General features: G+C 37.1%; 1 protein-coding gene and 1 long non-coding RNA gene across 10 annotated transcripts in view; one reads left to right on the top strand and one right to left on the bottom strand.

Moving 5' to 3' along the window:
* The window catches only part of LOC139954763 (uncharacterized), a 30,703-nt gene that overhangs the window by 4,677 nt on the left and 1,952 nt on the right, over positions 1-24,074 (bottom strand). The gene's annotated exons all lie outside the window — the stretch shown is intronic.
* LOC139984789 (uncharacterized) lies at positions 468-22,488 on the top strand. Of its 9 annotated transcripts, XM_071998829.1 has the most exons (4): positions 468-486; positions 518-606; positions 17,277-17,468; positions 18,125-22,488. In XM_071998829.1, the coding sequence occupies exons 2-4, from the start codon at positions 581-583 to the stop codon at positions 19,407-19,409; spliced, it is 1,503 nt and encodes a 500-aa protein (XP_071854930.1). In that variant the 5' UTR covers positions 468-486; positions 518-580; the 3' UTR covers positions 19,410-22,488. The 9 variants fall into 9 exon arrangements, with proteins under 9 accessions (XP_071854930.1, XP_071854936.1, XP_071854932.1 ...); XM_071998835.1 differs by lacking the exons at positions 468-486; positions 518-606 and adding an exon at positions 6,136-6,318; XM_071998831.1 differs by lacking the exons at positions 468-486; positions 518-606 and adding an exon at positions 6,377-6,642.

Genomic DNA, 24,074 nt, shown 5'->3' with positions numbered 1-24,074 from the left:
AACGACTTGCCCGAAAAATATAACCGAAATTTATAGCTCGCGATGAACATGTTAATGCACATATCATATATGCTTTTACATTAGAAATGGCGAATTTGTCGTGCAAGCTTAGACCTTAATTTTAATTACCAAGAAGATTTTTTTAACTACTGATTTCCTTTAGCTACATCATTACAATTTAATTTTCTTTCAGTAGGTGCCCGAAAAATTCACAGCATATTGTCCGAATTTTCACAAAAATATTTGGATGGGGATGCAGCCCCCCTCCCCCTCCTCTCCCAGCCATAAGTACACTGTAATTTTTGGAAAAGAAAAAGACCCTTACATAGCATCGCGATGTTACCGTATACCATCCTACTACACTACACATGTACTAGTACTGAGGACACAACACAGCTATAATGGAAATCTACCGAACCAAACTATTACAGAAATGTCAAAAAAGAACAAGAACATAACCGCAATCCATTTTCATATGTGTCTGACCATGGAGCTGTTTATAGCTCCATGGTCTGACATATGCTTACAGAAGGAAGTAGTTAGTAATGAACACACCACCAGTCAAAGACGTACTTGAACGATGGCCCGTTCTTTTCTGAAAGTGAAGTAAGTGATATTATCCTATTACTTCAGTCAGTGTAAGGTTCATTTTTCTGTAATAAATTGTAGCTATAGGCTATCTTAGCTATGCTGGATATATTCATGTTGCAATGATGATACTTAATGATTCGAAAACTGAATGCTCATAATGTTACTAAATTGCATTGTTGGTAATATTCAATGGACTTGCAAAGAACCATGAATCCTAAATTGTCAAAAACTGCTGATATATCGAATTGGTCTCAGGTCCGAGTGCACAAAAATGGACTCGAGTACTATAAACGTGTATTTTATACATTTCTTTGTCGGTATACTGTAGGGGTAGGATCTACATTAAAAACGCATTTGTTGGAACTTTGTTCAGTTCAGTGGTGTTGTTATTGTTTGTTGTGTAGGGCAATCAATATTGTAAAGCTTTATACAACACACACATCCCTACATTTGATTCATTGATTAACAGTAAACTGTATAACTGTAGGTGGGTATTTTGTTTTTACTTACCAGGTAGTAATGTACTCAACACAACAACAATGTGACACAACAATTTTAACGCAGATGATGAAGCCAGTATAGTATGAGTTCATGTATCATTCAAAGTCGTAATAATTTTGGAAGCTAGGAAACTTTCTGAGGAAGATGGTTACGTATCTCTACAAGAGCAATGGCGTGCCGTTATAGTGATTCCTCATTCCGACAAACAGTTAATAGACATGCCGTTTTACCTGCAACATTAAACCAGGGAGTTGAAGGGGCAAAAAGTCATCTGTTTGCACAACTCATAGATATAATCCCTCAGTGTCAAAGTGTAAATTGTGTAAACCAGTACACAACGACGCAGGATTTGGGATTTGAGAAGGTTTCCAATAACATGCTTTCGGAATTTTTAACAAACACTTTTTGGAATGAATATCTTTCTTTCTTTTAAAAAACCACAGCTTCTCAAAAGAACCCAAATTTCTTGCAATCCTTTTTACAGATGATTGAATATGTTTGAAAACAAATCAATCAACCGCAAAGTACAAGGTTAACAACACCCCCATTACAAGCTGAAAGTAGTCAATAATGCGTTACCAAATTTCCTGTTATTTGATTGACTGATAATCCTTTATCATTCTTGCATCTATTGCGCACAATGAACACAAAGTATTTTGTTTAAATAGTAATAATAGCAATACTTATTTATATAGCGCATTATTCGACGGTCTCAATGCAACTAATTGTAACGTTGCTGTCCCCTGTGTAGAGATAGCGAAGTTTGTACTATATGATATCATATACGGTACGTGTGCACTCCAATATCATAGCCTTTGATGTTGTTGACACATATATGACAAGAAACACTCACTGTATAGCCTTGGTAGGAAGTTGCTGTTGAATTTGTTCTAAGAAATAAAGCACGTATGTTTGAATCATCCTATTGATCACAAAATGTTATGAGTTGAGACAATTTATGAAGTTTGTGGGGAAGCTAACATCTCTGATATTAAAAAGGATTTTCCATCTCACAATATATTTGTTCTCTCCGAATGGAGAGTTTCTACAGTAAAATGTGCATTCATACCACAGTAATTTCTTCATCGCAATCTTGCATAAATTTTCGCGGTCCCCTTGAACACGTGCTTCAGTTAATTTTTTTGTGATTGTAAACTATATACTTCATACTCCGTCAGAATTAGCCATTGGCGCTTGAGTTTTTAATTGGCGACATTGCGTAAAATGTTATATACATTCTGTAACGGGAAAGGGGTCGGGACTGGATGGGGTTGGGCCGACTTGCTTATAGTGGTTGGGGGAAAAGGAAAAGTTTATTCAACTTTCAATAAAACTTAAAAGAATAGTCCAGGTCAAAATTTCTTTTTGATATGTTACAGAGGAACATAATTTAAGCATTCTAGTGAAATTTGCATTCAATTCATGTGTACCGTTTTTGAGGTATTGACAGTCTGTTGAAGTTATCTGATATTCTACCAAAAGTGAACTTGAAGCAAACAGGTGTGATGTCATAGTAGCACACTGACTGATTTGACCTTGGATTGGATAGGGTTACTAGTTTGTCTAATGGGGATGTGAAGTTTATAAAAAACCAATACCTATGTTACATTCACATTATGGATATATCCATTTCTGGAGTATAAAATTAGACGTAAATTTTAAAGGAAAAAAAGTATTATTTATCAAATTTGATGAGTGAGCATCCGTCGTTTGAAGATCTGGCGCCATATATATATATATATATATATATATATATATATATATATATATATATATATATATATATATATATATATATATTTATATATATATATATATATAAATATATATATATATATATATATATATGTATATATATATATATATGTATATATATAGTGTAAAAAGGAATGGTGTTAGAACCGTCCTCTTAGGGGCTCCCGTATTTGAACAAATTATGTGAACAAAAGATAGGGTCGTTATAGATCGCTCTGCGTGTCCCCCCCCCCCCCCCACCCCTTGAAACAATATTTACTTAACAATGTATGCAAGACAAACAAACATTTCGATAGGCTGTGATTGTATCCCTACATGTCATCGCTTATTGTTGTTCTTACAAATAATCCCCGAATACAGATAGAGGATTTCAATTGGGTATTGAGGAAGTTAAAGGAGACACGCACCCAATGGTCATCTCTGTTCTATATATGTCATAGAAACAACTGGCATGACATACTCAGTCCCCAAACAGCTAAGAGAAACTTTATTCCACGGAAGGTATAACACACGTTTATCGTTACTTCACATGTCACACGAGGTTGACATCATCGACTCACAGGTGCTTCAATATCATATATGTATATCTTGATTTATTTCAATGCTCATTTTCTGTAATGGGCATTTGTGTTACAACTGCTGAATTTGTACGTTATGAAGCTCATAACGTGCACCTAATGATATTTATGGTTACAGAGTCAACTCCTTCGACAATCTCATATCCAAATATGAAAAGAAAAGCAATGATAACATTATTTTTTTTTAAATTAGATAGTAGTGGCACTATGTCATCACATAATTTTATTTTCAAAGGGACAGCCACAATATTCCGAAGCTCAGCATGACTTCTCACGTCTGTTTTTGGTGAGGTTTTCATTTACCAAAGTCTTTCCTGTAAAAGCGTTTACTAAGTAGTAGAAAGTCTACCGTATCTGCAGTAAGAAATACAACGCAGTGATAATCCCATGTGCAACAATGTTATTCTTTAAGAATTGGCGTCATAGCCTATCTGCAGCGATAGAAACGCAACAGTGCAGACGGTACCATGAAGGTCTGGTTTACTTCCATGACGATACGAATAGGTTAAACCATATTTAGTTAAAAGAATGATGAGGTTACCAATCGTTGGGAATAATATACCGTGTGATATATATAGGTACCGACTATAAGGTGTTTTATAGTCAGTTAATATGGAAACATATATGTATACATATTAAAAGATTGAAAACGCGTCACGTGAACCGTTCGGTAACGGTGTTAAGTTTACCATACTGGATATACCAAGCCATGCATTAACTTGCCACATGATAGCCGCGGAGCTGACATAGACGAGTTTAGTGTTGAAACAGGAGAATATAATCCTGTCCGTCAAGCGGTGTTCTTTTAGACAGTGCAGGAGAGTGGCTTTAATATTAGCGAAATTAAATTGAACTAGTTAGTTTAACTTACGGTGTTATCTATTTTGAACCTTACAGAAGCTTTATGGGTTGACTTTGATCATTTTTGCGATGATGTTTAACAATAAAATGACACTAAAAGTAACACTAAAAGCAATACGGTCTATCAGTTTTACTTTAGATAAACGGTCCATCTCCAAAGGGAAGTAGCCTATAACATTCAAAAAGTTTGAAAAAAAATCCTCTTGCTTTCAAAAGTTTTTTTCTTCTTTTAAATTATTGCTATCAAAATATCCGTAGACGAAAGGCGGTGCTTAGTATCAGATACATTATGAAGTTATTCATCAATCTTTATTTGATGAACACAATCATTGTAGGAGGGTGTTCTTGTATGGTCAAGTCCAAACTCTTGAGCACACTTCGGATACATTTGGAAATTTGCCGACAAACTTCACAAAAGCTTATAAAAATGACCTACCACAATCGACAAAGCATGGTTCTGTAAAGGATTTCTATGAATGATTTGTGGGCGTGATGCATGTACATACATGGATGTGTGCATATGCGTGTGCGTGTGCGCGTGTGAGGGGGAAGGGAAGGGTGTGGGCATCGAGGCAATATGTCATTTACACACCAGAGATCAACATTTGAAAAGCAACGTTAATGGGATAAGACAAGCAATCTTGTACGAACGGAAAATCTTCCCTACACCCTCACCCTACCCCTACCCCCTCACCCTACCCCTACCCTTACCCCTACCCCTACCCCCTCACCCCACCCCTCCCCTACCCCTACCCTCTACCCCCTACCCCACCCCCACTCCCTACCCTCTACCCCATCCCCTCCCCTATGAAAATCAAAAGTATTGAACTCCCTCCCCCGCTTCCCCTCCCCAACAGAATAATTAATTTAGTATAATCTATACATTTTAAGGTTCTTATCGTCTCGTTATTTGTTAATTCTATCTCCTTATTCTCATTTCTGCTTCTTTACTTTTCATTTTGGTCACACTTGGCTATCGTTGTCAGTATCTAGCTTTTCCTGTACTTGTGTTACAAAGCAGGGAGCTGAACAACGTCAGCCTTCAAATTCATTGCCTTATGTTTCTGTTGAAATTAATATCAACGTTTTATAATAAACTTTAATCGTCCAATGCCTTTTTGCAATCCATTAAATAATCAACTCTCATGCAGGCGATCTTTGTTCACTTGGTGCTATGCAGCCGAAAACTGGCAGTTTACGTTAATTCTATCCGTTTTATAACGGAGTAGACAAACGACAGAACGAAATTGTAATAAATATAAAGCAACTTAATTGTACGCATGGCGTGAAACTAGCCTTTTATTGAAATAGGTCTTCGCAACCGCCAATTGACTACTTAAAATACAGCAGCCATCCTTTTCATCAGCTATCCCAGAATTTAATGGAGTTATTCACTAAAATCTTCTATAAAAAATATTCACGTATTTATTAAACGCGTGCACTTCCAGTTATGACGAGGCAACAAATACCCCTCGAAATTTATTAAATTTGATAAGAGACTGAAACAGCGCGACTGAATGCATGAAGGAAACCTAAACAGCAGCTATAGAGAGATTAATAGGGTGTAAAAGTTTTCATAAAAATAATGAAAATGTGGGCGGGGCTTATTCGTGCACGAGTGGCTGTGATTCGCTATGATCGAACAAAGCAGAATAACACAAAAACGCACCGCTTGAATGAATGACTGAGAGCACCGTAAATATATAGCATTGATATATATATATATATATATATATATATATATATATATATATATATATATATATATACATATATATGTATACATATATATGTATACGTGTATATATATACATATATATATATATGTATATACATGTGTGTTTGTGGAGAGAGAGAGAGGGAGATATAAACAGATAGAGAGATACATGTATACATCGATATCATTCAAAAGTGCCTTGCTTGCAAACTGCGTCTAGAACGCTTCTAGCTGACCGCTGTGATGATATTTGAGTTTGGACAGTTACCAACACAGAAATAAGAGTCAAATTTCTCTTGGGAACTAAAGTAAAAGGTTTATGTTTTTCTTCAGCTCACGTGTAGCGTATATTGTTAGAGAAGTGCAACTCTTTTCCTTTATGTATATACGTATATGTTTATATATATGTTTATATATACGTATATATGTATGAAAGTATACGTACGCAGTGCGGATATTGCCTTAATGCATATTACATGGGAATAGCGGCAATATTAAACCTATTTAATTTCTGGCAATTTGGCAAATTGAACTCAAAATTGAAAGAATGAGCATCGATGAATATTTAACTGTTTAGACATTGTACAACCTGGCTCTTGGAGAAATATCTATATATCATGTTCGTATAGGAAGACAGTGGTAAGTAAACTCTGTAGATATGATCAGGCTTAGACCTATATTATGTGTGTGTGTGTCTGTGTATATATAGGTATTATGTTAAATTTAAAGGCAATACATGTTGTTCTTATCTTTTCTACTATATATATATATATATATATATATATATATATATATATATATATATTTATTTATTTATATATGTATAGTAGAAAAGATAAGAACAACATGTAATGCCTTTAAATTTAACATAATATTTAGAAATACACAAATTTTCGGACACCCTGGTCCTTCGTCAGGTGTAAAAAGCGTGATTCAAATCACGTTAGTCTACCGCAAGTCCCAGACTGCTCAAAGTGCTTGAACCCGGAAAGAAAAGGGGACAGCCATGGGGACAAAAATTGCCCCAGCGTACGCTAATCTATTTATGGCTGATTTTGAATCTAGATTTCTCGAAATCTAATCTAATCTTCTACCGCTCCTGTACAGTACAGTACATTGGCAAATCCTCCAGTCCTTTTCGTATACGGCTGAATAATCACAAAAGCACAATCAGACTCAACAAAACAAGCAAGGAAGTCGAATTGATCTTAAAGTGCGTTCACACTGTCATGGTCTCAATAGGGATATGGCTTTTTTTCCGGGTTCAAGAACTTTGAGCAGTCTGGGGGCTTACGGTAGACTAACGTGATTTCAATCACTCTTTTTACACCTGACGAAGGACCAGGGCGTCTTAAAATTTGTGTAGCGTGTAGTTGTATCTATTCTATATATTATGTATTATATTATGTATTATATTCTAATATATATATATATAAATGAAATATATATATATATATATGCAACCTCTTAAGCCCTAAAGGCGACATGTACTTGCAACTGCCCCCCCCCCACCCCTTCCGTATCCCAATATTACGTTTACAAAACACAACCCGAAAATAGACATGTCGGTATGTCCAGCTACAACTGACGAAGGACCAGGGCGTCTTAAAATTTGTGTAGCGTGTAGTTGTATCTATTCTATATATTATGTATTATATTATGTATTATATTCTATAATATATATATATATATATGTATATATAGATATAAATGAAAATATATATATACAACCTCTTAAACCCTAAGGCGACATGCACTTGCAACTGCCCCCCCCCCCCACCCCTTCCGTATCCCAATATTACGTTTTCAAAACACAACCCGAAAATAGACATGTCGGTATATATCCAGCTATAGGAAGTATTCACGGAGGTCCCGTGACGTCGTACCGGGCCGGGTACCGGGGTCCATCATAGGCACCTGCCTCGTCAGCCTATTTTGTAATGTTGCACTGCTGTACCTTCACAATATCAGACCTACCAAAGTATAAAAAAAACCTCGGAGAATGGACAAGAATTGTGAGAAAGCATGATCAACAGTGTACCATGTTAATTATATAATTAGCAACAATTGAAAAACAGTATAAGCAGGTCAGACCATGGCCTCTGAATTAAATGTATTTGGAGGGGAGCACGGGATGTAATACTTTTCAACCGCTCTATGTAATTATTACCACCCCTTCCCCACCCCTCGCCCCAACAAAAACGACGTGCACTGCATTATGTCAGTTATATAGGATGGATACGTAACGCAATTTGGGTTTAGGAATCACCTTTATCATGATTGTTTGCGATCAGAATCCTCTTGCTCAACCCCCCCCCCTCCTCGCCCACTACCCTCCCCTTCTTCCCGAAGAAATACATGTCAACCAAAATGTGGCCTCTACTTGTCTGAATGATTCCCCCCCCCCCCCCTCGCTCTTTCCAAATCGTTGATCTTGGTCTTTTTACTTCAAATCAAATTTTCGTTTATAACTCAAAAGAAACGTTGTCTTTTATACTTTCTTCCATCGATAGATTCATTTGAACAAAGAAAATCTTAATTAGAAAATACCGTACGCTTTTTAGGTTCATCTTTGTTATTATTAGTTTCAACATTAATATTTTTCAAACATTTTTCTCTTTCTCGTAGATTATATTGCTTGGTTGAGTTCATACCGTGCTTTAGAGTCACCTATAAAGATTTTATGCACTTGAATAATTCAATTAAAGACAACAGTAATTAAAAAAATGGCATCTCGGAAACACAATCAAGCGCTTCTCGAATGTGAAATTGACTCAGTATCACGAAGCATGAAAGAAACGTATAATATCGTAAAACAAAAACGTGCAAACGGAAAAGAATGGATGGATCGATGACAATTCTAATTATGAACGTGTGTACATTAATAATAGTATATGTATATTTAATAATCTTTAGAGAATATTGATGTTCAGCATATGATATACGTTATAATTAATTAAAAATAATTATAATATATATGTATAAATATAAAACACAATATAATTAATAAAATAATTTTAAAAAAATAATTAAAAAAATACATATTGGTGAAAAACATACTGCTTTAACTGGCGTTTAAATATATGAAGATCCTCAATAATGCATGTGTGTATATGGAAGGTTCAATTCACTCTTCTGAATTTTCCAACTCATCACCGTTTTAAATATATATAGGCCTATATATATTTCACGCTACAACATGTGGAGTTCAATAATGAGATCATTTTATTTAAATCACCCTGTATTTCAAGTATAATCTAGGTAAGGTCCTGGTCATTGCACTTGACGGCATCTAACATCGCAAAAGTCGGGAAACTGTATAATTTAAATCATGAACTTGCATGTCACGCCTCGAGGCCGAAATGAAGCAACCTACGATATATTTCAATTGACAAGTATGCACTCATAACAACCCCTGGCAACATGTTCCTTCTCCTTCAAGTTCTGTCTTTTTCTTTAAATTCACAATCAATTATAGAAGGGGAAAAAACAATTCTCACATTTCTGTATTTAAGTTGAAAGAAAACAAATCTATGTTAAGCTACCGTTACATTTAACAAGACGAGCTGCTTTCTAATTTAAGAACTGATGTTTAGTGTAGAAATCCCTCCGGCTTATTATTTCACAGTCTGGCGCGTTTTTTACCCGTTCACCCATTGGCTGGCAGAGGATATTAGATGTCGTCTGCTCCTAACGAAACATATTTGAATATATCACAACAAAATACATGTCTTGGAACACATTTCAATATATACGTGTGTTTAAGTGATATAGAAACTTATAATTTTGGGTTGCTTGTCCCGTGAACTGACGTTCAGAATTACAAGTATAAAAGTTTTGGTAACAAAACGTTTGTAAACATTTTTTCCATTCATTGAATTTTGCCACCTTCTTCATTTCATTTTGGAGTCTTCGCTCGTTCACAGAATTGTTCAGAACCATCTGTGACAGCTGTAAATTTGAAGCCAGTTTAGGGGTTTGTGGGGTATACTTTGGAACAAATATTAGCATATTATGACAGTAGCGTGTAATCATAGTGTACAAAACACTTCCGTTCAACATAGAATGAAGTAGCGCAAATCGCAACTTTTGAAGAAAAAAAATTAGGTTTTGATATATTAAACACAAATCGCACAAAAATACTTTTTGGACGCTGTCTTTACATTAATGAACTTTCAATTTCGAACCTTCAATAACAATACACATATTTCTAAATTCAACCAGATAATATTTAAGATACTTTCTCCACCTTTTATTTATCAAGCACAGTTTTTTTTTTTTTTTTTTTTGGTGTTTGTTTTTTGTTTTGTTTTTTTGGTTATCTTTTTCTTTTCTTGTTTCTTTCTCTTTCTGAAGGGGAGTCGGGATGGGGCTAAGAGCTCCGTCATACTTTATAGAGTCGATAAAAACCGAGGGCCCATAACGATTTGAATCATATATATATATATATATATATATATATATATATATACATACGCTGTAACAAAAAAGTTAGAAAAAGAACCATTCGGTCAAAGAAACCAATATTTTCCTGACGAATGCATCTTCAGTCACAGTGGGTCCGAGGTAAATGGTATAATACTCTCTATTTCTGGGCTTGGGGTGGAAGTCTGTGAACATTACTCATTGTCCTGGGGTGGGAACTGGACCATCCTCGTTACAAAAAAAAAAAATCTTCTTTCCATTAATCAATTGCCAACTCGTAAAATTGGTGACTTATAAGAGCCAGCCATTTTATTTTACCGACTGCTGTCATGCAAGGTCAATGTGTCAGCAAAGTAAACGTAAAAAAAAAATCTTGTTCTTCATATAAGGAAACGCTGATGTTTGTCTCCTTCTCCTTCTTTTTTATCGTGGGGAGGGGAGGGGTGATGGGGTTAGCTTGGGGTGTAGTGGCATTCGTTATCCAAAGGCATTTCTGCAAGCGTTAGATATCGTTACTTAATGTTGAATCATAATAGATTGGCAGTCGGATGCATTGAATCGGTTCAACATTGGTAATAGATGGCGCACTTCCGAATAACTAATGTCTTGCAATAATTTGGAAATGTCACTAAATAGACAGGAATGTAAGTATTTTGGCAATGTTATATTGGGGTTACACAGATGGCATTTAAACAATGTAATAAATTTTTTTTAAAAAAAACATGTAAGTAACCAACCTTGTTATAGTCGACCTTTACAGTATATACATTTATTCTATATTTGTTTTGTTGTTTTCATTATTATATGAACACACACATATGTTTCCTTTATTCTATCTAAATCGAATATTTGTATCTAAAAGGTAAATGTTTTCAGCTGCCAGTGTGTTGACGCAAGGACGAACGCGATAAACGTTGTTCAAGAGGCACATATAACTGTATCGATTATTATTTGTAATGATTAAAGGCTAGTCATAGAATTATGATAACATTCTGAGTTTTCAGGCTCAAGGGATCATGGTCCGGTATATATAAAACAGTATACAGTGGTATATCTTTAAAAGAGCAGATCATATCTATTCAACACCATTCACAGTAAGATAACAATCTTCCAAAATGTGGAAATATCGGTATAACAAAACTCATTCCAAGTGAATGGGTATTCATATGCTTGCTGTTATATCTCATTGTAGCTGCAAGAAAAAATGGAACATTGGCTGTTTATTGTCTCAAGTTGCACATAATTTTCGCGCGACCTTTATGACCCGAAGTAAAAGAATGTAATGTTGATTATTATTTTAACTGAAGTCGAAACGTTAATTACAGTTGTGACAGAGTATAGAATGTCCCTTATATACTCAATCTGTGGGATGTTGCACACTGACGTAATCTGTGTACACGCTCATACGGAGTTCCACGCTAAAGGCACTGAGTACCATTTTTTTCAGAATAATAATTATAAGCTTATGTGTTAGGAGAAAAGGCAGTAGTGAAAGCCAAAGCCTGTTGCAAGTTATGTGACCGTGAAGTCATCAAATCCAATCAGTTCTGATTTCATAAATACCCAACGGCACACTTCCGTAACTTAGACCTATACAGTTATCAGGTAATACAATTACCGAAAACCGGTGATATTTATGACTGCGGAGACTACGGTCAACCATAGAACTATGGGTCAACCAAGTCACAGCCTAGGTTACACGAAACTCAGCATGTTAACGTTAGGCGAACTGAGGCCTAACGTTAGGCTAGGCCTATCTTTTCTACTCGAAATTCCATCGGCATGTTAACGTTTGGCCCTAACGTTAGGCTAGGCCTATCTTTAACACAAGACTATGCTATAGGTCATATAGTTCAACGTTAGGCCTAAAAAGTTTGTATTAAGCACGGTTAGGCCTAGACTAGTCCTATAGACCTAGACGAAATTCGTTAGTCTATGAATAAGATTGAATGCTTATCGTAATCATATCATCACTTTGGATTAATTTGGTGTCATAAACGACAACCAACATTGTTAAATGTATAGGTCATGTATGACTGTGAAGGCTGATTAACTTGTTCAAGTAATTTTAACACAGTGAGATATTTTAATCGTCTCATTAAACACATGTCAAATGCGTGTACCTGCTAAGGAGAGACAAAAATCTTCCAGAAAACATTTTGGCAACTTGAACTTGCCTTTTTAGATCTCTACCAATTTGGAATCAATATTTGTAACCTTTAGTTTTAAGTTTAAGGATGTGTTGAGATCTTAGTGTGTGAGTACGAGCCGATACTTTCAACTACTATCGCACGCTTCAATTTCCACTGTCCTCCCTATCTTTTAATATGTATGACCAAGATATGGTGACGCTCTGGCCTAGCCTATATAGAAACTAGAATTCACAGCTCTTTGTTTTCATTTCTCTGCACTTTTAAACTATAAGGCAGTCAGCAAAAATTCAGTTTTAGGCCTAGGTCTATATTTGGATTCAAGTCCAACAATTATCGCTGATCATGTCGAAAATGACTGACAGAAATAGGAAAGTATGGGCTTCTTATTACTAAAGCCAGTCCATGGGGGGGGGGGGGGGGTTAATGTCACTGCTGCTGAGAGAAAAGATTAATTGTACAGGTCGACGGTAGATTCATTACCTTTCTCACGTGAGAGGCATTGTCTCATCGCCAATATTGTTTTTACTAATTAGGACACTCCTCAATGTCTAGCAAAAACCTGGAAGGTTAAAAAAGTCTGCAGGAAATTTACTCCTGTGAAAAATGTTCATCAGCCCTATCGCGAGCTAACAATTCGGCCGTTGCTAGAACTCGTTACGACTTTGTTACAAATCCTAAAACTGATAGAATACAGATACACTTTGTACCGCGATGACTATTACGTAATGCAGTTTGTTTTCGAGAGAAGGGCAAACAATCCATGGAAAAACAACGGTAACCACGACCTGCGATATAGCAGCAACACTCCACTGGCGTGAGAAGCCCTCGTTGGATCAGCACAATTTCACAGCTGTACATGCTACAATATATAAATACGTTTTTAAGAAAAGTCACCCAAGAAAGAACCAGGGCACGAGCGAAAACCAAGCAACCAAACCGACTAATCCGCTCCCAACCCAGTCCCCCCTTGCATCGAGACTGTGACTGTGTGATCATCGTCAGGTGTGTATGACGATTGCCCTAGGAGGGGAGAAAACTGTTACAATTGATCTTATCCAAAAGTCCGAGGTACAACGTATATCCGGTATGCTATGTAGTTGACATTCCGCAAATCATTGTGACAAGTGAAAACTTATTTATATAGCAAATACTACAGATAGTTCGAGAGGATACCATGGAACTTGAAGTATCAAATAATCCTACTTCTTGAAGCAATGTGGCCTAAAGCTAACGTTCTTTTGTTAGTGACCATCTTTTGTCAAAGGGGTATTCCGCGGAGTGCCATCTATTATTTGGTCTTCTTATTTTTGATGGAAGCTTGAGCGACGATGGGTCACTGGGATATATACACTGTGTGTACACTACATTCAAATCGTCATGTTTGTTTAGTCTGATAAAATGATACACACCGTCGTTTACGAATACATCTAAAGTCTATCTTCTGTTGGCTGATCAGACTAAATGTCATGAATGGCACACTGGTAAGAATAAGTCGTAGATATACGGTGCCTGTGTTAAACAGGAAAAAGGATTTCGTACGAGGATACCGGGACGAAGGATCAACAGGCCTGTGTTTGGGCCTTCAATTACAACTATAGCTTACCCGGATGTGTATTTTAATTATGCGTTTAACTTAATAGAAGAATTTGCATAATGTACATTAAATAAACCTGTTTATCTCGCTGAGGTGGGTCTATCAAGCGACATTTGTGAATGACACTAAGGCGTTGTTGAATCGAGTAACACCTGTTGACACCAACTATCGTTAGCGGATCTGGTTCTGGGAACTACAAGGTTACCACCCATTACCGTCTTTCTCATTCGGATTACTTTCATATGTCTTGATATAAAGGTAGACGTCATAATACAGGTATGGAGTACTTTACTGCCTTGTAGGTACTAGGACCGATGTGGACAGTCTGACAGGGGTGGGGGAGGGGGGTATAATATGTGTATTTTCATTGACTTAACCTATCCTTAATCACCGGCATGACCCAATAATTGGTAAACATTTCCAATTCTTAATATTCGGAGGCAGTTTTGCCGAGAGGGGATTCAATGGGGTACAAACTCGATGCTCCGAGTCAATTAAGGATTCCGGGAAATTATGGGGGTGGGGGGCCGGGACAATATGGCATGATGAAAGTGTATTCTCAATTACATATTATATACTTATATGAAGGTTGAGGAAAATGTGTGTGTAGTACCTAGTACGTTTTATCTTTCGTGAAAATGATCTATGCCCTTTTTCCCTGATGTGAGTGTTATACCCACTGGTGTAGGAAAGAGGGAAGGCTAGATTATCGAGGAGAGGGGTGTGAAGAGAGTGTAAGACCAAAACGAATCAATTAAACGATTCACTTGTGTTGATTGAACAAGCGCATTTTAAACTTTCAAGTAACATTCTGACTGTCATTACTCATAGTTATCTGAATATTTCACAAAGCTACTGTGAGAGGGATTTTCAAAATGACGTAATACGTAGATACTCATGAAGCTACTATATATTTTCTGTCTATCTGTGTGATGAACAATATTAAACACTCGAAATGTTAAATGCCAATTAAATTTTTCAATCTGCCACTTTGACAGTTAAACTTGGGTGAAAATTTGCCGGGCGTCCAAATCAAGGAAATAACGTCAGAGGATACACAAGGGTGTGGGGATGTTGGGATGTTGGGATGTTGGGATGTGGGGATGTTGGGATGTTGGGATGGGATGTAGGAACAACAAACTACTACAAAATGGTGACATGTATGCTTTAGCAAGTCTTGCTTTTGTTCATTCATAATGTTAACATACTGTTAGACTATACATATTAATCTATCTTATAATTTGAAACTTTTGATATAGCTTTGACATAATTTTAGTTTTTTTGAAATAAAATCAATTTTTTTCTTGTTTGTAACAAAAACCAAGACCATCTGCAAGCAGAAATTGAATTGCGTTCTCAATACAGGTCGCAAGACTATAGACAAGTTTGGACGGAGTGCATATATATTGTACGCATATTGCAAATTACCTTCTCGGATTCCAGTCGTTAGTGTAGAAAGAAGGAAGGATAACACCTGTGACACAAACCAAGGTTAAATCAACTCACACTGTCATATGGATGGTGGTGTTTGTTCACTCGTCTCAAAGGTGATAGGTTGTTTAACGTATGATATCTCTCCTGCACATTAACACTTGAGTGTGACATATTTATCTAAGCATTGTCAATATTTGATCCACACAAAGACTTTATGTGTATACACAGGGTTACTTGTGGACGGAATTGCCACGTATTATATATTGCTATATAAATTAAGTGCAACTTAAAGGCCAACTATGGAGACTTTTCGATGAACATAAAATCCCACCATTTTGCATGTATGTAATCCTTAACTCACTCCAATTACATTGCTGTAATTAACTTTACCAGTTTCGGATGTTGAATACGTGAAAAATGGGAAGAAAAGTCAGCTTTAAGTAAACCTATTTCGGACATTCTTGAAACATTCCTAAGACATCAGGTGACCATGTGACGTCATCTTTGGTATACCGCACTCACAACAATACTTTTAGTGTGTAAAGTTGTATACTTGAGCTGCCGGAAAACGTCAATGATATTACTCCTTTTTCCTCGAAATGCCACAATTCTGTGTTGTTGGAGGTTGCAGTTATACCTCATCCAACAAAAGCATCAGCTTTCTTAGCTTTCCGAGTAGAAGAACCGACGTAAAACGCCGTAGACTTTTGATCAATTTTGTGAGATCCACCTCTTCCTCCCCTTCCCTCACCCCCCCCCCCCTCCCTCCCCTCCCAGTTATAATAAGTGCAAGCAATATTTGAGTAGTAGACAAAACAATTCGCAGTTCTAGTACATGTCTATAAAGTGCTTTAGTAAGCTTTTTCTAAAAGCAACTAAAGAATGCATCGCCTTTAAACTGAAAGGTAGGGAATTCTAGAGTGTGATGGCCCGATGATGTAAGCTATTTTTAGAGAAATTGTTGTGACATTATCAGCTTGCCTAGTATTGTGAGCGTGGATGTTTGAGTTCTTTGTAAAGCCGGCATTCAGAGTATTCGGTAGCATTTCGTGTAATGAACGATAAACAAAAGACAAAAAACATTTATACTGAACAGATCAGTGAGCTTCAGTAAATTCATAGACTTAAAATAGATACTATATTTCTGTCTCTTTGCTGTGTGTTTATATATAGTATCGGGTTGTACAGAGCACTCAGGAGAAGTATAGCTTAGATATATACTATGTCTGTCTCTATATATTTACAGGTATAGTATGGGGTTGTACAGAGCACTCAGGAGAAGTATAGCTTAGATATATACTATGTCTGTCTCTATATATTTACAGGTATAGTATGGGGTTGTACAGAGCACTCAGGAGAAGTATAGCTTTGATATATATATTATTTCTGTCTCTTTGCTGTATATTTACAGGTATAGAATGGGGTTGTACAGAGCACTCAGGAGAAGTATAGCTTCGATATATACTATTTCTGTCTCTTTGCTGTATATTTACAGGTATAGTATGGGGTTGTACAGAGCACTCAGGAGAAGTATAGCTTTGATATATATATTATTTCTGTCTCTTTGCTGTATATTTACAGGTATAGAATGGGGTTGTACAGAGCACTCAGGAGAAGTATAGCTTTGATATATATATTATTTCTGTCTCTTTGCTGTATATTTACAGGTATAGTATGGGGTTGTACAGAGCACTCAGGAGGAGAGAACGGTGCTATAGTCTCCTTGCGGGATTCTTCCTGGTCTACATCTCGTGGTCTTTCATATCTTCACAAGAACGGATCGACGCTTTAAGGAATGGTAGAGAAACACCGGAGCGGCAGAGAATAGATCTGCCAGCCGGAAACAGCCACTTGCAACAGTAAGAATACCCTCATGTTTATCATGTATTTGACACAGGTGTGGGATTTGGCTGTGTGTGTGTGGGGGGGGGGGGGGGTTGGGGAGCAGCAGTCAGACCGATTTTTAACCGGTATTGAATGTGCACCCGGAAATGGAGACACCATGTCTGCGATAGAGAGTTCGTACCCTCCGCGGGGGGCTCGGAGACGAAGTGTCTGGACTTTCTCGACATTAAGACCTTTTGTGAAGCTTTTTTTTTTGGGGGGGGGGTTGTTACTAAATTCCATTCACGGTATAAGAAACCTTACTTTTCTGTTTTTGACTTTACAAACTCTTCTTCTACCACCCACCCCCCCCCCCCCTCCACCCCAAGTTATTGAGAAACTCCAACTCAGCCTTTCCTCTCTAGGTCTTCCTTGCACCCCCTCCCTTGGACACCAGAAATACAAAAATATTGAATATTGAAAGGCCTAAAACAAATGAGGGTCTATAGGGCTATAGCCTATAGCAAGTGGGTTAACGAGGCCCTATGCACTCAGCATATCATATACTTGTAATTTTATTCGGTGACTTGAGAGCAGTATGCACATTGGTCATTACAAAAACAGCTTTTGCACATTGGTGACAGCAGTGGTAATATGGTATGTTTATTTCTTACTTTTTCTTCATTTTCAGCAGAATAAACATTCCACATGGATCTTCAAGAAACGACGACAAATTGTATGAATCATTTCAAAAGAGATCAATTGCACCAAATCTCCATGACGACGTGATTGCACCAAATCTCCATGACGACGTGGTCCATATATATTCAGAGGAACATCCAATACCGTTACCACCTTCGAACGAAGAAATTAATCCGCGGAATAAAGTAGACCCGGACAGTAGTGATAGAAAATCGTCTATCACAACAAATAAAAAAGAGGACGCACGTGATGAAATGAAACTTTCAGTTATTGATCTTCCAAACCAAGGAAAAAGTGCCTTCAACCAGCGTATGAAGACTGAGTTATACGCACCGGAAGCAGGCAATGTTTTGCCGAACTATTTTCTTTACGCCGAGAGCATGAACAAAACGCGCCACCAATATGGGGATACGGTTGTGACTTACTTGCACCATAACAAAGCAGCTGGTTCAAGCGTTAAAGATTGTTTGGGAAAAGTTTCCAGAGCCCAGCGAGCACGCATTTCTCTTATGGATAGTAACGGTAGAAGTGCAGCCGCCACCAGGCTGAAGCAAAGAGGTAACGCCTTTAAGTTTTATATGGGCGGTTATTCGTTTGGGGTATGTGAACAACTGAGTCCGCAAACTTGTTCTTATTTTACATTTGTAAGGGACCCCTACGAACGGGTTATTTCGTCATATTCTTACTGCAGGAGGGCCGCAGGGGACCAACTCTGTCAACCGGGAGATCCTTGGGCGATGACCATGAAAGAATGGGTTCTTTTCCAAGGTAGTTTTCTCTTCCGTCAAATTTTATTTCGACCAGAGTTTTGCCGTCTCCCAAGACCGAAACTAACGGACAAAATGAGGAATGCGAGAGGGATTCCATGTTGGTATAAAGAAAAACTACATTTGAAAGATAGCTTAAATGATACGATGATGGAAGACTTGTTGGACTACGTGCTACTGAATTTGGATAAATGGTTCGCTGTTATAGGTGTAACGGATGAATATGATACATCGCTGGCGATGTTAGAGGAAGCCTATGGTATACCGTTCCATTCCAAATGTTCAGGTAAGAGAATTAATGTTAGCGATTACAAAAATGTGGAAGTTAAAGGATCGGCGGCAAATGAGACGGAGCACGACGTTTTTGTGAAAACCACAAAGGCGGAACTTATGGCGGATGAAGAGGTTAGGTTAGCGCTGAGAGCAGATATTAAAATATATGAACAAGCAAAATTAATATTTGAAAGACAAAGGGAGAAATATAAACTGTTACATGGGTTGGTGTGAACCGCAGGTTCATTTGGTCTCTGGCGAAATCTTGATCAGGCAGTAAACACCGTGGAATTATCCTATTACATTTTCGTGTTTAGTAAAGGATTTAGCAGGTAAACCGACGAAGTGGCGTTTCTTCGGAAATGGATACATCGGGTGGATATGCCCCAATGTCCTAACAGTGTGACTCATTGTTCCTGGTCTTATTCAGGACACGGAAATTGTGTGGGAGTTTGCACTACGTTTAGATTGATAATTACACGACCGATATAGCCTTTACTTATCATCTTTAACGTTGAAAAAACATAAACCGGTACTATAGTAGTATATAAATATATCACCCCATTCTTCACAGTGTCATGCATCAGGGCACTGATACAATCAGTACAGACAGATCAAATAACCTGTTTCTATCGGATATAAAGGTTAGGAACTGTTCCTACTGTCAGTACGGAGTGCTTTATAGCATGATATGGGAGGAGAGTATATAAAGAGGCGTGAGCTTTCGAAATTGTCTCGACTGGCATATGTGCTTCATAAAAAATGAATATTCAAAAATCGATATAAATATTCATTTTATCACCCTGAGCGAACTAAGTGCCTTACTACATTGCTGTTACTCGTTCACGGCTTAGTACTACAACTGATAAAACGTCATATTTGAAAAGCAAGACATTTCTTTGAGAGAACACGGTAGTCGATTATCATTTTGAAACGAACGGAAAAAAAACATTTTTTATCGAACTCTCAAACTGATGACGTCAGTTATGTCATGGTGACGTAATAATGAAGAAAGAGAACACATTTTTTTTTGGTTATGCACGGTAATATTTTGTGTAATGATACGTCTATTATGGTGTCAGGCCCGTAGCCAGGAATTCTGAGTGGGGGCAGGGAAGGGGGACCCGGACAGCTTAACAATAACTTCACAATTCGTAAATTTTAATTATTTATATAAGTATACCAATTAACCGTCCAGCTCTGTTCTTACCTACGTAAAGCGAACAACACATCTGATAGAACGGAGTCTTTCATACTAAACTTTCTAATAGTAATATATATTATATCATTTATCATTAATACACAACAATTATAAACATGAAGATGGATAGGAAGAAGCTAAGCTGGGAGAACTCTGTTTGAGACTGCACACCATAAACTCTTTCGACGCCCCCCCCCCCCCCCCAATTGTCAACTTCCACCTCTCTTCGGCCTTCTTTCTCATTTGGAAGAAGTGTAACGGTGCGTAGATTTATCATTTTGTCATAATATTTCTTCAAAATATTAACAATTGGGAAACCATTTTCCCCTCGTTTCCATTATTAACTAAGAGAAGTCTTTTTTCCTCTAATAACCGGCAGGCATTAAGTAGAACACTGTTTATTTGTAGATTATATGGAGTGCAATCTATTATTTATGATTAATATTTAAGTTCTATTCATAAATCATTTTGTTTGTCTATATTTTTCTTTGTTTTTTTTTATCTTAATTTACTCTTTTTTAAAGCTTAATTCTATTTTCTGTGTTGTTTTTTTCTTCTTTGCTGAAACCTTGGTTTACACCGAACTCACATCTTGACAAACTTATTTTTTATATTACGTTTAATTTAACCATATAGTGAGTCAACTATTTAAACATTATCTAATATGCCATCTCCCCCCCCCCCCCCCCTCTCAAAAAAATCGGGATAAAGCTGTATTGCTAAGCGAACTTTTAGATCACGAATCTGTGTGTGACTCTCATTATGCAGTGATGTGAGATATTTTCCAAACAATATTCATAAGCTCCCTTGAGATGGTGGCATCCATGCAATATTCATAAGGTTTAATGTAAAAAACAACATTTATGTCTTTCATTTTACTTCAGAGATTATTGTTTTTCGCGGAGATATAGGAGGACCTACAAGGTCGGACTGACTGACGGTCATCGCCCACACACCACCCTCCCCACCCCCCCCCCCTGCCCACACCATCCTCCACTAGTGGCATAGCCATCAATAATATAAAAAAAATGAGGGGGCCATCGATCCGCTCCTAAGAAAAAAGTGCCTGGATTTAGTCCACTTATAAATGCAACGTTGTCAGAAGGATAAGGCCAAGCACAGGGTAACAAAACCTGTACGCATGCGTACAAAATGTCGAATTTGATTAAAATGTTATAAAGGCTGGTAGTGGTAGGGGTGGGCGGGGGGAGCCCAACATTCTGGGGTCGATTGCCCGAGCGGTCAGCCAGCCCAATTGGTCCAACAAAAAGTCAGTAGTGTAATGACATCCTGTAATGTCTCGGTTAATATTCTTTCCATTGTTTATTTTGCAAACAAATACACTAGTATTGCGATCCTGTTTGATGTACCACGTGATGTTTTCCTTGGATACGTTATCGACATTGTATATGTCTTGTAGCCTGACGCTTGTAGTTGAGTCGATCGATGATTCCTACTTTAAAAGTAGCTCTTCGAGTTTGTTCTCCATATAAAGTTTATCGATGCTAGAATCGCATGAATATCTATTTCATTTGCTAATTTAATATTCAATGTCAAAAATATTGAAATTTTCTGATATATTTTTTACATGTGATTAAGACCTTCATGGAAGTGTCTACGAGAAACAATCTTTATTTTCTACTGAATGGAATCATTTTAAGCTAGTTGCTCTTATAACAATCTTCATTGGTCCTAAAATAAATCAGCCGTAATTTGTACTTATTTTGACCAATTGCAGCCTTATTTTGAGATTTCTATAGAACATTTATGAGAATGTTTCTGTTTTCCTTTGCTTTTAAGCTATTTTAAGCATTAAAAGATGTTAATTGGTACTTTTAAAATCATACTGACCTTGTATTGGCGTTATACCAGCAATGACGTGTACTGAACTAACGTTTGTATGCATGAATGAACGTAGCAATAACCGATGCTTTTTTATTCATTTAAATTAATGCGAATTCTGATATTTTACCAAGCAAGAAAGTATTCTGTGAAAATTTATCAAATATTTTTATTCAAATTATTTTACGTTCGTCTTTGTTGACGATATCTGAAAAGAGGGAGATTGTAAAATGAAGAATAAACAGAGAAATATATTTAATCGATTATCGATTTAAATTGTTTTCGTTATCTTATTTCAACAGACGCGGAAAAAGGAGTGTTGGTGTTTCACTGTGTATTATGTGGGTCGTATGAAAAATACAACAGGGTCAATGATACGGGGATAAATGTGGGGGGGGGGGAGACGTCGCCCTCCCTGTATACTTTGTATGTCACTTTATCAAATTTCACTCAATATTCAGATATTGAATAAAGCATAAAAACTAGTAGTACACAAATGTAGATAAATAATGGAAGCGATAGCACCATATTGCATCTACCACCCCCCCCCCCCCCCCTAGCTAAAAACAAAATCTCAGATAAACGGGTGTTGAAGGACCCCCTCTCCTCCCCCAGGATGGACAATTCCTATTTGTACTCGTATTCATTCTATTGGACACGTACCATAAGTTTACTCTGGGCAAGGTAGAACAAGTTGATTAACTGGGTCCCGATTCTCTGATGGTCAGTCGCGTGCCTTACATCGGGACTTTAACCACGTGGCTATGACGTCACGGTGGTTTGTAAACTAATACAATATCATGATTCAACACCTGAAGAAAATTTCCTCTTTTGTCATCCTACTGACCTCAAGTCCTTAGTAATGTAGCGTGGCTAAATTTAACATTAACCCGGAGGGGGGGGGGGTGGAGGTGGTAATGAGGAGAAAGGCGAGGCCCTAAGAGAGGGAGAAATATGTTACTAATAGAAAGTGATATTCGCAACCTGCGACTATTTGCTAATTATGTGCATTTTAAAGTTATCACCAAAACCGTCCCCAGGTACATTCTTCTCCCCTCCCAACTCCCTACCCTCTTTCAAATTTGTGTGCAAAACACGAGACAGCATCCGCTTCTTATTTCATCTAAAAACAAGGTCCATTTTTGATAAATGAACGACCATGTTAACTTTACCATCTTGCTAAATCTTATCATGAAGGTTCCAGGGAAGTTTCAACCCCCCTCCCCTCCCCCACCCTGCCTTTTCTTATGCATATGAATTTAGGAGACGCAGCCTTTCACGGTACCTCAAGGAACACATTGCTAACATCCTGTAGTTTCCGAATTATTGGAAACCGCTATAGTGACTCGCTTCAAAAGAGAAAACACGTAGGCCTGAAAAAAATGAAATAGCGTCCTCTTTTTTTATCAAGTTCGAAGGGTGGTTTTTTAATGGAAAGTATATCATGTTTTCAACCTTGGCATCCTGGTGAAAGTTTCATGCAATTCTTACTTTTCTTTGTTTATTCTTTTTTTATTTTGGAGATATTAATAGTTGAAATGTTTACAGTTTGTTCCGGAAATGAACTTAAAGCAAATCGATATGATGTCATAATTGCACATGCACTGACAGCAAAATATTTGACTTTCTATGTGTGTGTGTATGTGCGTGTGTTTTCTCAATTTAGTGTTTTTATCTTGGATTGGATAAGGTTCTAACTTTGACTCAGGTAATGTGAAGCTATCATTATCCCCAATGACCGTAATGTATTCATACAAAAATGCATCCGGCCAGTTATGAAAATTTCGAAAATTGGATATCCAGTTTACAGAAAAACATAAAACAAGATTGTCAGTATACATTTATGAAATCATATT

This window comes from Apostichopus japonicus, chromosome 17, assembly GCF_037975245.1.
Source record: "Apostichopus japonicus isolate 1M-3 chromosome 17, ASM3797524v1, whole genome shotgun sequence".
NCBI classification, from domain to species: Eukaryota; Metazoa; Echinodermata; class Holothuroidea; order Aspidochirotida; family Stichopodidae; genus Apostichopus; species Apostichopus japonicus.
The sequence above is the reverse complement of the archived record's forward strand: the minus strand, read 5'-3'. Positions and strand labels throughout refer to the sequence as shown.